Source organism: Phocoena phocoena, chromosome 3 (assembly GCF_963924675.1).
Source record: "Phocoena phocoena chromosome 3, mPhoPho1.1, whole genome shotgun sequence".
Taxonomy (NCBI): domain Eukaryota; kingdom Metazoa; phylum Chordata; class Mammalia; order Artiodactyla; family Phocoenidae; genus Phocoena; species Phocoena phocoena.
In genome coordinates this window covers 163,905,814-163,919,852 of record NC_089221.1, presented here as the reverse complement: position 1 = coordinate 163,919,852, position 14,039 = coordinate 163,905,814, and the positions used below count along the sequence as shown (strand labels likewise).

Here is a 14,039-nt window from a genome sequence, read left to right as displayed (position 1 = left end):
CTTGGAAATGTATGGAAATATTTTGGTTGTCACACATAGGGCGGGGGGTGGGGGGTGGGGTTCAACTAGTGGGTCAAGGCCAGAGATGTTGCTAACCACCCTATAATGCACAGGGCGGTCTCCATGACACAGAAGGATCTGGCCCAAAAGTCAACAGCGCCATGGTTGGGAAACCCTGCTCTATGGGACCTGATTCCAATGGTTAAGAGGTCAAGTCCCTATCTTCTTAGCCACGGAAACAGGAAAGTCTCCAGCAGTAAGCTAGCCTCTCTCACAACCCAGCCACCCTCAGCATATTGGAAGAGTTTTTATATACACAGCCCCAAAGTTTTCAAACTTTAAGAAAGGGGTAAGAATGAGAGTCTACGAGAATTCAGGAGCATAAAAGGCAATGAAGAGCAGATTACTGCGAAACTTCCAGCGATCATCTGGTTAATTAGGATAATTACATTCATTTTTATTTCAAACTGCAATTCCAAGCAGACTCCCAGGAAAAAGGCGTGACAGAGCAAGGATCAGGGATCCCAAGATCCAGCCGGGCCCGCCTGACCGCACACCTGGACTTCCTGCATAATCTACCTGCCCTCCCCATGCTCCAGGATGGGGTGCCAAGAAGCTGAGCTGGCCACAGCAGGGTGGGGGCATCCAGCCGCGCTTCCCCGGTCTACGCTAGCGTGCTGCCTCTCAGGTCAGAGGCAGGGGGCTGGCCGGCGGGAAGGGAGACGAGTGTCAAGGACAGGCCAGGTTTCCGCCTGCTGTTTCCACCCCACATGCTCAGCAGCTGGGGGAGCCCTTGAGCTGAGTCACAGGCGAGGCTCCAGCCACTCTGTCTCAGCTCCTAGAGAGCAAGGGAGACCACGGGGACCCGCTCGGCTTTCTCCTCTGAGACTCCACCAAGGCCAGCAATCCCCATGAAGTTCAAGGAATGGCAAGGCCCACGGAGGGAAGCCAAGGTGCTCAGTGACCTGAAACCTGGGGTCCTTCTGCAGGAAACTGATTGTGTGACCCAAGCGCCCTGACATCTCTGTACCGGGTTCCCTTCTCTGTACGGTGGGGATAATGATACCTGCCCTGCCTATATCACTCAACCATTGTGAGGAGGGAATCAGCTCAAGGCAAGCTGAAAATGCTCAGCCAGCTGACAAAAACCAACTAATTCCTCACTGTCTTTCAAGGTGCAATTCAAGCAGGTCATCTTCCAGGAAGCCTCCCAGGTCCTTGACTCTGGTTCACCAATTCCTCACTACACACAAACACCCCTGTGTGTGTCACCCTAGTGCACAGGCTCACAGCCGGGAATGTGGGCTTAAAACTAGAACCAATGTGAGAATTTGGGTGGCTAACACACGAACAGGACTTAACACGGTGCCTCGGCCATATTGGGCCTTCAATGGAAAAATGGAATTAAAGCGAGGGATGGAGACCACGGGTGTGCCCTCTCCTCCACCGACCGGGAACAGAAAATTGTTTGGAACCTGGACAAAGGAGTGTCTCTTAAGTTATTGGATGTCCCCCAAATTTATAACAAGTGAGGCACAGGGAACTCTACTCAATACTCTGTAATGAACTATATGGGGAAAAAAATCTAAAAAAGAGTGGACATATGTCTATGCATAGCCGATTCACTTTGCTGTACACCTGAAACTAACACAACACTGTAAATCAACTATAATCCAATAAAAATGAAAAAAATAAAAAATAATGTCCCTGACCCTGGGGCAGTGGCATGCCGTGTCATCATTAAGACATCAAAAGTGAGGAGGAGAGCCGGAACAGCCCCACCACCAACAGGCCACGGTGGCTGGTGGGGGGGACAAGTCACTTGGGAGACAGGCCCACAAAGGGCAACCCCAAAATATTTTTTTAAATCCCCAAAGGGCCAGAAAATCAAATATTAGATATCCATACAGACAAAGTAAGGAACCCAGGTACCCAGGGCGGTAAGGCCCAGTCCAGCCAAACCCCCCTGCTGCAGCCCCTCCACCTGCTGGGACCCTTTTCTAATGCCAACACCTCTTCTGCTCAAACATGCTTAAAATGGCGATGGCGGCCTGCAGGGCCAGGCGTTTGTCGTACTGTTTGCCACGGTGCCCTCAGTGCCAAGAAAAACCTATCATGAGAAATGCCATCAGCTATATTTATCTATCTCTCAGCCCCCCAGCCTCCTCCTTCCGTCTGCCAACCAGGCCCTGCGGAGCCCCCCTCACCCAGTGGGCACACTTCCCTGTTGCTGACGCCCGTGACCACCTGCCCAAGCCTCGCTTTCCGGCGCTCTCTTCCCCAGCCCCTGCAGTCAGACCTCCACACAGGCGCAACGACCAACAGGCTGCACCCTTTCTTACTGGTATATCAGGGCGTGCCCACGTGTGCTTAAAGTTTGCACCCACACAGGCGGTGGTCGCCGTGTCTCTAGTCCCAAACCACAGGCACCGGTGGTCCTCCATCTCCTTTCAGCCTCAGCTCCCTGCTCCTCAGGCAGGACCGGCCTGCCCTCAAAGTCCTCCGTGAGCCATGGGCTGGGTCCTCTGGGAGCGGTACCTATGCTGCAGCCTCTCACGAGCCAGACATCACGGGGAGACAAGAGGCGCGGGGTGAGAGAGCAAGCCCTGGGAGGACAGGGTCTCCTCCCGGGCCTGTGTACCACTGCTGGCAGGACGCCCGGCTGCGGGGTAGACCTCTCACCCTTCCACTTCCCTGACTGAGAGTGGGGAGCCACAGCCTGTATTTCAAGGTGCTAAGAATTTCCAAGGAGCGTGCATGTTAAAAGGACCCCCACCCCCTTCCCCTCCGACCAAGAGGGAAACGGCAGGATCTGGGATGATAAAGGGAAAACGGCAAAGTCAAGGTTCAGGACTGCTCAAATCCTACAGCTGTGACCAGGCCGTTGCTAGGGATGCGGCTAACAGGACAATGTCCTTTGGTGTCAGGCACTTCAGACCTTTCTCTACACAAGCAGCAGGGCTCCAACCTGACCCTTCTTACCCTCAGGCCTAGCACAGAACATTTGAAGGTGAATCAATGACTGTATCCTAATCCCCCAAATCCCCTCCTCTTGCTTCAGGAGGCAGTGCCCACACCCCATCCCAGCCTTCTCCCCAGAAGGCTACCTCCCGCCTCTGAGCCCCTAACTCAGAAAAGAGTTCCAGGGAGCCAACTCCTCTGAGAATGAAGCAACCCAAATAAAAATTTTAAAACCCAGAAGCTCTTTCTCTCCTGCCCCCTCCCCCTCTGCTGGCAAATGAAAACAAACAAGAAATCAAAGAGGCCTTTTGTGCGAGCACTGCGCTGACACTGCTGGGGCCTTTGAAAGGACTTCTGAATCGGACACTGAAGGATAAAATAACTGAAGCGTGGCAGCTCCTGAGACAGGGGGGTGGGGTGGGGGTGGGACCGACGGGGCAAAGAGAAAAAGGGGTGGGGAGGGAGACACCTTCTTCCCAGGGCAGAAAGGGAGATGTTTAGCTGTACCCTCTCTGCCCAGCCGCTGCAGGACGCAAGAACGGAGAGAGACCACGGCACAGCCTTCTACCCCTCTGGCCTACCCTTCCTCAGCACCCTGGGTCCCTGCAGCTCTAGAAGGTGGCTGAGATGGGCCCTGCCTCCTTCTTCACAGCCCACCTGGAGCTGCGCCTGATGAAGCTCTGTTGGGTCTTCTCTCGCCTCCTGCATGGATCACTGTTCGTTCACATCTATAGGACGGTGTCTTCTAGAACTTATCAGGAGGCCTTCACCCAAACCCTGCAGGCCACATGTAGGAGTCTCTGATTCTTAGAAGGGTCTTGCTCCCAGTAGGTTCACCAAATGCGTACGTTATTTCATGAATAAAGGAAATTCAACCATCCTCTGGCAGTGCCAAAAAGTAAACTGAATCCTCAGGAAGTCCTTCTGTACATCTGGACCCCAGCTCTCCTGCTACAGAGTGGCCCTGTTTCCTCTGGGTGGGCAGTGGAGCACAGCTGGTCACCATGCTTGGGCTCCTAGGTCCCCTCCAGCTTATTCATGGGCCGAACTCTGCCAGCTCAAAGCTCAGACAAAGGTAATTCTTTTTTTCCTTGAGCTACAGCTTCCAACTCAGCCATGACAGTGAGCACTCCACCAAGGTGCCCTGCACATCACAGCCAGTGCGGACCCCTGACTGGCTGGACAAACAAGCTACAGACAAAGGGGATGAGAGCAGATGGTCAAGGGAGTCCCAGAATGAGACCAGCCCAAGGAGTGGGTCTGAGTATTTCTGAGCTCCTCTTTTGGGTCATGCCCCCTCCAAAGCCAGCCTGAGCCTCATCACCCTTTTACACCACCCAGAACCAGGCACCCCACGTCACGTTAACAGAGCAAATGTAGCCTGGACAGACCTCTTGGGTATGTGACCTGGGCAGTCACACAGAACCTGTGCTTGGTTTAATGATCCAACTGTTGTCTCACTGTGATTCCTCATCATTTTGAACTAGGAACCCCTCATTTTCGTTTTGCACTGGGCCCTGAAAATTATGTAGCTGGAAGGCCCAGCAAATCGTGCAGCTACCATGGGATGGGATCAAACTTGGACTTTCCTTGTTTAATACAGAACGCTCTGGTTTAAGAGGGCCTCCAGAGGGTGATGACCAAAATGGCAAGTGCGCAAGGAGCCGTACCAAATGTGGGAGGCGTGAGAGCCTGGCAGCGTTTGGCCTGGAGAACGGACAGCTTCCTGGGAAGAGGGGTGGAAAGGAACCATGAGCCCTGTCTTCAGCACTTGAAACGCTGCTATGTTACAGAAAAATTAACTCTCACTTAGTTCATCCCTTAAGGCAGAAATAGTACCAACAGGTAAAGGTGACAGGGAGACATCCCTGGGCTCACGGAACCATAACAATTGGAATTGCAGCAGCTGCCGTCCACTGCTTTTCTGCTGTGTGCCAGGATCTTCACATATTAGCTGGTTTAATCCCTTTAACCAACTTCTGAATTAGTTGAACAGAAGACTCTTACAATGACCGAAGCTGACCCTCGAACAACAGTGATGACATCTCTTCCGGGTTGCTCTGAAAGGCATCTAACCCTACATTGGTATATCTTGCTAATTTTAGGAATCTGGTAACTAGGCCCTGCAGTCTTCAACAGCCCTGGCACCAGATGGCGCTGCCTCAGAAACGCAGACCCGTGGCATTTCTGGGCCTAGAAAAAAGAGGCACGGGTGAAGTGGTACAGGGGCCTCAGGAGGAGTTAGGCCTCCGGAGACGGTGGCTGGTATGCCTGTGGCCACCCCCGTGCACTCACCCAGAGCCGCCAGATGGGCCAGGCATCCAGCAAAGGCTTGGGGGACCTCACTGGCATCAGCCACATCCTGGCAGGACTGACGTAGCGAAGCAATGCCTTCCACTGCTGAGGAAGGACGCAGACGTGGAGCCCTCCCTTGGACCAGAAAACCAGTGCTCACCGCAAAGCCCCAAGTCCTGAAGCAGACAGCGAAAACCATGAAGCTCTTATATTGAGAAGGGCAACCTTGCACTTGAAAAAGTTCACTTAGACAGATCCTGAGGTGCTAATCCATTTCCTGCAACAGGTGAAGGCCCAGCTATCCCCAGACCTGGAGGTGAGGAGGGAGGCGGAATCTCCTTTCAGAGCGGCACACTGAAGAACGCAGGGGAACACAGCCTGCAGAGTCCAAACAGGGAAACCCTACCGGATAAACCACCAGGTTCCTTCCACAACAACAACCCAGAAACTGCCAGGAAAGAAACCAAGATGAAAGAGGAGGAGGAGGACCACCTAGAGATTATAAGACTTCAAAGATGGAGCAACCCACTGCAATGCATGGACCCGAGTGGGATCCTGACCGAGACAAACAAAATTAGGAGATAATTAGGGAAATGTGAACACTGACCAGCTCTCCGACCATACTAAAGAAATCGTTTTAGGTGTGACAGTGATATTGCAGTTACGTTTTTCAAGAGTCCTTATCTTTACAGACATGTACAGAAATATTTACAAATGAAAAGCTATGATGCCTGGGTTTTCTCCTAAACGGCCCAGTGTAAAGCTGGGCAGCAGGGGGCTGTGGATGAACTGAGACTGGCCATAAGTCGGCCCTGGTGATGGGGGTTCCTTCTATGTGTAAATTTCTCTGGAATGAAAAAGCGGAGATAGAGAAAAGAATACCTGGACTTCATGGACCTCCACGGTGGGCCTGTTGGAGGGATCTGATGGGGAGAAGCTGACATTTCCATCCAGTAGAGCATTTTATTACTTTCAGATTGTTTTTCTTTCCTAGGACCGAGGCCTAGGTTAAGGAAGCTCTGAAGATGGCAGTTTACCTTCGGACCCCCGCAGAAGCACTGGAGATAGTCTAGCTGTGCTTCCAGACCAGTTCAGCCATCCTTCCTCACACAAGCATCCTTCCTCCTGGCCCCAGGCTCCCCTCTGTCTCCAGCCACTGCCCTGGGACACCCCCTTTGGATGGAAGGACATCAGCAGGAATGTACTACCTCCTCCCCGTGGCAGTGCTCTCTGACCCTGCTCTGCCTCAACATCCCCTCCTAAATGGAACAGACACACAGCGACATTCCTTCCCAGCAGGAAGGCCACCCTCATGAAGGGTGCAAAACACTCTGGGTGGCCTCTTAGGACCGCGTATTCTGGGAGTGGAGCTCCTGACGTCACACACACACACACACACACACACACACACACACACGTCCTTTAGTCCCTCTCAACCATGCCACCTCCTAAAGCTTCATGTGGGACAAAAAAAAGCACCAAGGGCCATGGATGACAGATGACAATGGTGCCTGGAGGCGAAGCCATGCCCCCATGCTTACCATCATGTCAAGTTTGCTTGTCATCAAACCTGGCACCACCAGCTCAGCCCAGATCAGGTTCTTCAGCCCAGTTTGAAAGGAAGGAAAGCATTTCTTTTAGAATCCAACCTACCTCTTGTCTGAGCCCTTGCCAGCCCAGCCCCCAACCCCAGTTTATACTGGAAGGAAGGAACAAGTGGCACCCCACTGAGTATGTCTTTGCGTGGACATGGAGAAGGAACGTCGTGCTATTGGACTGACACTGTTTGGGGGCTCAGCCAGGAGAAGACATTTTCTAGCAAACTGGAGTGGCTTAGAGAGAAAGCCATGCCCACTCCATGCCATCTCGAGGCCACTTACCCAAGGGCCACTGGTAGCCCATGCCTCACCAACTCACCCCCACTCCTTCAGTAAGGCACCCCTGAATTAAAGCAATTTCAGCAACAAAAATCCTACCTTCACTGAAACTATCTGGAGTCCAGGGACTTGAATTATAGACGAATTGTAAGAAAACATCCTCAGTTCTCCACTCAGCTTTTGTCAAGGAACTCGGCCTCAGCTGGGACAGAGGTGGCCATGGCTGCATGCAATGGGTCATGAATTTACTCATATTCCTGGGCAAATCATCTCATTATGGCTAGGGGGCAAGTGGGGGCGCCTCCCTTCTCCTGACACCTGCCTGGTCAGTCCAGGACCCAGGTGGCTGGTCAGGAAATGGTCTCCATCACACACACTTCATCCTACCTCAGCTCCATGCTGGCAGCAGTCAAAACTTTGGCCTAAAATAAGAGAAGCTAGGGAAACAGCTCAGCTACAGGGATCCAGCTACAGAGCAAGGTAGGAGGAAGCCGGCTCAAAAGGAAGATGAGTATTAATTTCATCTTAGAGGCCCTAGTGCCAAAATCGGAAGGTGCGGAATCCCCTCTCGGAGGAGCTATCTGACAGACACAAGCTCAAGGGTCCAAGTCTGCCCCAAGCCACTTCCAATACCACCAGGCACACACCCTCCCCACTCTGATTTGCCGAGTAGACAGAGAATCAGGGAATAACTTTTCATTTTTTCTTTGGTCTCTTTTCCAGAAAGAAAAAGGATGAACGAGGAAGAGGACCGGCAGTTGGTCATTCTTCGTGAGCGGGCCATGACAGTCACACAGGGCTAGGTACAGGCCTAGAAAGATCCATGGAGGGAGGGACAACAGGAGTTGGGGGGGGGTATCCACTGCCTCCAACCAACTACCAAAGCCACCTCTCAGAATGAGAGAATGAGCTAGAAGAGAGGCCTCAAATACCACCTTTTCCTCCCCAGAGTTCTCCAACACATAAACTCTCAGTGCTAATCCCAGTCGAGGTTCCACTGCTGATGCAATGCTGAAAGTGCCCCCAAATTTCCTTTCTGGATTAAGTCATACCTCTCCTCCCAACATCCCAAACAGGCAAGGGGGTAACCACAGCAGAAAAGTGAGTTGCTTTTCTTTTTTGTGAATGAACAGGAAGGAAGATACACACACACACACACACACACACACACACACACACACATTTGCGGGAAAGAACATTCACTAGAGTTGAAGTTAAGCCACATTCTCTTACATTCGCATGAAGAGAGAAAGAAAGGGGAAAAAAGGGGGGGAAATACTGGAATGGTGGAAAGGAAAAAAAAAAAACACAGAGAGAGAGAAAGGTTTGGTAGCCCTCTCATTACAAGTTGGTTGGGTATAATGTAAACACACTTCTGCCTTGCTTAATCACAGAGTGCCGCCCGTTTAGGTTTCAAAGGCGGCAGTAAATTGGGCGTAGCTGAGTGGAGGCTAAAAATTAACCAGCCATCTCTGTTTCAATTTGTAAGAAAACAAAAGCGGAAAGAAATTATAAAAAGGGAAAGGGTAGGGGGAAAAAAAAAAGGAACAGAGGAGGAGAACTGAACCACACAACCCAAAATGCAGGGTGAAATTGGAAAAGCAAAGAGGAGAGCTGGAACTACTTGGAACACAAAAGGAAAAGGAGATTTTACAGAGTTTTGATTGCTTGTTTGTTTCTTTAAGACCTTCCACAGCAATGCCCACTCCCTGGCATGCCTATGCTGGGGAGAGTCTCTCTGCCCCCCAGCAGAGGTATGGGGGCTGCGGGCATCCATCCCGGGGTCTCACCACTTCAGCTGAAAAGCGAAGGGGAAGGGACAGTGAAGGGCAAGAGCGCGAGGAATCTCGTGCTCATTTTCACTCTCTGTGAAATTGAATGACTTTTCTCCTCTCCGTCAGCCAAATCCCAGGCGAAACAGCTCCCGCCTGGGCATCTGGGCCTCAGAAGCTGCCCGCCTCTGCCTTCTTTCCTCTTTTCTATTCATTCTGTCTCATATCCGGGGGTTTTACACGCCCCTCTCTCCACCGAACTGCTGCCCACCCTGCTTGTGCCAAATCTGGCGTTTCCCCAGGACTTGAGGGGACAGACGCTGCAGGAAAACCAGTACCTGCCCCCCAATACTTCTTTCTGACTCATTTTAAATCAGAGCAAGGAGGGATTTTTTTTTTTTTTTTTTTTTTTTGGTGGTAGTGGTGTTCATCACAAACTCTCACCATCCTGGATAATTCTGGGGCATCCTGGCCCCAGTCCTAGGACCTGCAGCGTCTTTTGGGTAAGATGAGTCCTCCAAAGACGGAGGGGCACGACAATCAGTAACACACGGCAAATGAGCAAAGGAGGAAGAATGGAGAGAGTGGAGGGAAACAGAAGGGAAAAGGGAACATCAAACGTGCTTCAGGCCTCAGGAGGACGGACGCACCAGTTAGGCCCATCGCGTCTATGCATGTATCGTTTGGAAAGAAGAATCAACAGAACAAATGCCAGCCAGTAAAATAAAATGGGGTGGGCAAAAGGGGGATTGAGAGCAACCTACCCGGAGTGTGGACAAAGTAAGCCAGATAAAGATCCAGTTCTTTGATTGTGACTCCAATGTGATGTGGCTGCACGCACAGGCCGGGGTTCGAGCACTGGGGCGACTTGTAGAGCCGCTCCCCGTCAGTACTTTCCAGGGGGATCCCCTTAAACAAAATCACCATGACCAGGTCCAGCCGCCACACCTTGTCGGCCTGGCGAAGGCAGTCAATCCGCCGGATCTTGCCCTTCTGGTCGGGGTTGGAGAGCACACAGCAGGGGGGCTTCTTGCCCGTGATGGTCAGCACAAAGTCCTCTCGGAACTCGGGCCGGATGTCTTTGCGCAGCTTGGCCAGCAGCCGGGATGCCCACTTCTGCTTGATCTCGGGCTTCTCGCCCAGCAGCTCGTCCTTCACCGCCCGCTCCTCGTCCTTCGACATCCGCTTCTCGTGCTTCTTGAAGTACTTGCGCTTCCGCGCCTGCAGGTTGAACCAGGTGTAGGAGAAGGCGCGGACGTGAGGCAGCAGCGCCTCGATGAACGGGTGGAACTCATCCTGCAGGCGGCAAGCCGGGAGCATGCGGGGCGAGGGAAGACAGGAGGAGGGGAAGACGGGGTGAGGGGGAAAGAGAAAAGGAGAAAAGAAGCGTTAGAAGGGGGGCACAAGAAAAATCGCCTTCTCCTCCTCCGCCCCCCCGCACAACAATTTTCTCTTGCGATTGTTCTAGGAAAGTGTGGTCTGGAGCTGCCACCAGCCTAGCCAGCTGCTTGCTCCCATCTCAGCCTCAGCAGCCAGACAGAGACACCCAGAGCCTGAGCACACACCTATTCTCTCTCTCTCTCTCTCTCTCTCTCACTCACTCACTCACACACACGCGCGCACAGACAACGTTGCCGTCCACACACACACGCTGCTGGTATCCCCGCCAGGCTCTGTCGCGCCCATGACATCTCCATGTTCTATCGCAGCCTCGAACTCGTCTCAGCTCGCCCCAGCACAGTGTCCAGTCTGCACAAATGCCCGTGGACGCACACGCAGGGCATGCGGGGGCCACCTCACGCCCGGACACCGGTAGGTTTTTGGCCACCCCCAAGAAGAGAGAACATGACATCCACGAGCCAGCGAGCGAGGAAACGGCTTTGGCTTCCCCCTCCCCAGGCTGTTTTCATTCTCTTTTCTCCTGCTCCGATTGGAACATCCACCCCAGCATTTTAAAAATCAGATCTAAACCCTAAATATGTGATTTCAGCTTTGTTATCAACACCAGTACTAATGTTAATCTCAGTAATAAGGAAAAAAAACGCTTCTTGTTAACACAAATAAGGTGGTGGTATCGATCAACCACATTAGGGTTAAAAGCTACATGGGGCATCCTGCGCCCCATCCCCACTGACCCCTTCACCCTCCTTCCCACTCAGTCAGGTGACAGAGGGCCGGGCTCTCGGTTTTTGGTTTTTTTTTCTTTCTTCTTCTTTTTTTTTTTTTTTTTGCTTGTTTGCTTGTTTGAAGTTTAAATAATAATTGATTTCTGTTTACAAAAATAAAACTGGAAAAAATTAAATAATTACCATTGATCTGAAGCACCCGGCAAAGCCCAACGCCCGATTCTGAGCTTCTGGACTAACAGAGTTGTGAGTTGGGGGCGGGTGGGGGGAGGGGGGAGGGGGAGGAGCAGGGGAGGAAGGTAAATGTTTTAAAGGGGGTTATTATTGGTGTTCTGGGGAATAGGGGCCGGGCTTGGGTGGATTCTCAAACCCTTCCCCCTCCTCCCCCCCACCCATGCTCCACTGCACAGAAGGGGGAAATTAATATTTTTTTTAAAGGAGCAAAAAGAAAGAAAGGTCAGGGATAGCAAGCAGAGAGAGGGAGCCAGTTGGTTACCACACACGCCAGGTAAACAAAAGCCAACAAAAAAATTTTTTTTCAGTTTCACCCCCTGTGCATCACCTTCCAGTTAAAAATAAATAAATAAATAAATAAATAAAATAAAAATATGCAAAATTTAAAAGTCAAAACCTACCTCCCACCCGTCCCCCCCAACACACAACACGCCCTACCCCACCCCTGTGCAAAACAAAAACAAAAACAAAAACCAGGAGGGGGAAAAGCGGCAGCTGAAGAAAAAGGCTTTCGGCTTTGGCAGCGGCACAGGGGTATAAACTTCGAGCTGCCTCCCTCCGCCTCTGAGCCTGATCGCAGGCAAAGGGGGAGCTCGCAGATTCCCGGGGAAGAGGACGAGTTCGGACCGGCTGCAGATCGTCGCTGGCAGAAGCGTGCAAAAGAGGGAGGGAGCAAGGGAGGGAGGGAGGGAAGGAGAGAGAGAGAGAGAGAGAGAGAGAGAGGGAGAGAGAGAGAGGACGTGGATGGGATGGGGCTGTGTGTGTGTGTGTGTGTGTTGTGTGTGTGTGTTTGTGTGTGTATGTATGTGCGCTGGTTGGGTTTTGGATTTTTTTTTTTTTTTTTGCTTCTTTTCTCTCTCTCAAACTCCCTCTCTCTCTCCCCTTTCATGCTCAATCCCCATCCATTTGCTTGTGCCAAAGCCAGTAAAAAAAGGGGGGGGGGGAGGAAGGGGGGAGGGAGAGAGAGAAGGATCCACCTATTTGGCAATGAGACATCCTCGAGCAGCCAATGGCTGCGTCCAAGGGGAGGAGGGAACCGGGCAAGCCGAGAGGGTGGGGAGAGCCCCGGGCAGTTGGAGACCAAAAACAATTTGCCCAATCGACAAGTTCACGTCTAATGAACAAGCAAAGTCCAGCAGTTATGAATTTTTCATTCCAGGCTCCCACTCGGGTCCATTTGGCAGCGGCCACCCAGCAAATCTGAAGGGGGTGAGGGGGACTGGGGCTGAGGAAGACACAGAATTTTTTTTTTTTTTAAGCCAGAAAAATAAATAAATAAAGGCCTGACTCCGGGCAGGCTGTCGGGCGGGAGGGAGCCCCAGAAGGCCTTGGGGAAAGCAGCTGCGCCTTCTTCTCTGTGTTTTGGTTTCAGTCTCTTTCTCTAAGGCCCGCACACTCTTTTTCTGGTTCTATTTCTTTTTTTGTTTATGGGACGCACAGGGGCGAGTGGAAGTTTTCCTCCCTGGCCATACACACAAGCCTGCCTGCCGTGCTATGAATAGAAAGAGAAGAAGAAAGAGAGCTCGGAAAGTGTCGATGCCAGCAGCACTTCCAGGGCAGGGACCTGGCGCCCAGGGTGTAGCCACCCTTTCCCCCGGTCTGGCTGCTGCTCACAGGAGCACTCCCAGACAGACGAAGGAGGCAGGCCCCCCCCAGCACCTCACAGCCTCCCTCTCCCCAGCCCTCAGCGAGCTCAGTGCCTCCCTCGGCAGCGGCCCACACCCAGCCACGCACGCTCCATTAGCAGTGAAGAGGGATGCCAACGCAATGCAGCTCTGCTCGAGAAACTGCAACAGTTTATTAAAATAGCCTCCTGTCACAGCACTCCACTGACAAGCACTACACGCAGCCACAAACACAACAGCCAACCCCGGGAGGAAGTGACAAAGGCATGGGCACTACTTCCAAACACAGGGTCCCGCCTGTGCACGACCGCCCGCCACCACCTCCTGAACTCTTGATTCTTTGCTTTCTCCAGCTCTGCCCTCTCCACTTGGTCTGTGTTTAGTGTTTCTTGGTTGGAGGAGAGGGAACACTCACCTACCTGTGCCCCGTTCAATTCAGACTAAAAGGGCCCAAACCATATGGAGGAAGGTGCAAGAGCATGAAATAAGAACCCTAAAGGAAAGGAAGAGAGCTAATAAAGGAAACAAGAAAGCAGGAAAGAGCTCTATCGGGAAACGTGAGACAACCTTGGGGAAACCGAGTCACCAGGAAGAGCTCCCCAGGGGAACCCCTGCTCTGGACCTTCCACACAGACAGGAAAGGTGAACATGGGGGGGAGAGAAGCCAGGAGTGTGCAAGCCTCCACTGGGTCCTCTCCGGTAAGGGCCCTTGAGCAGCCATGCTTTAGGCCTTTGAGAAGCAGTAAGGAGGGGACAGTTATTAAAGAAATGGAAGAGCGGAGGAGGACATGAACACAGACAGGGAGAGACTGATCCTACTCAGAACCCAGTCCCTACAGCTGCCCTCTCCCCAGGTGAGGCTCAGCCCTCAGCTGGCAACAGAAAGGTCACTGCTCACTCTCGCCCCTTTCTTCCCCACCTGAAACCCTGTGCTCGGTGGCCTTTACGCACAGCGGAAAGGTTCGAGAAAGAGGGCCCGGGGTGTGCCCAAACAAAACATGCAGCCCTGGGCTGGCGCTGGACCCAGACAACAGGAACAGTGCCGCTCAGCACCTGGGACCCCAGTCCAGGCCCTGACTGGCCTGACTGGCCGACAGAAACAGTTAGAGGCCAGAGAGCAAGAGGCAGGTGTCACTGCAAGACAGGCCT

At 52.4% G+C, this 14,039-nt stretch overlaps 1 protein-coding gene across 2 annotated transcripts in view; it reads right to left on the bottom strand.

The window, feature by feature from the left end:
• Positions 1-10,591, bottom strand: part of NFIX (nuclear factor I X) — a 66,500-nt gene extending 55,909 nt beyond the window's left edge. Inside the window, exons 1-2 of one of the 2 annotated variants that reach the window (XM_065873101.1) lie at positions 10,556-10,591; positions 9,670-10,201 (exon numbers count right to left, since the gene is read on the bottom strand). In XM_065873101.1, coding sequence (XP_065729173.1) covers positions 9,670-10,201; positions 10,556-10,591 — 568 coding nt within the window. Of the gene's footprint in view, positions 1-9,669; positions 10,226-10,555 lie in introns of those variants that run through there. The other variant, XM_065873100.1, reaches the window with a different exon arrangement.
• Between the last annotated feature and the right edge of the window lie 3,448 nt (positions 10,592-14,039).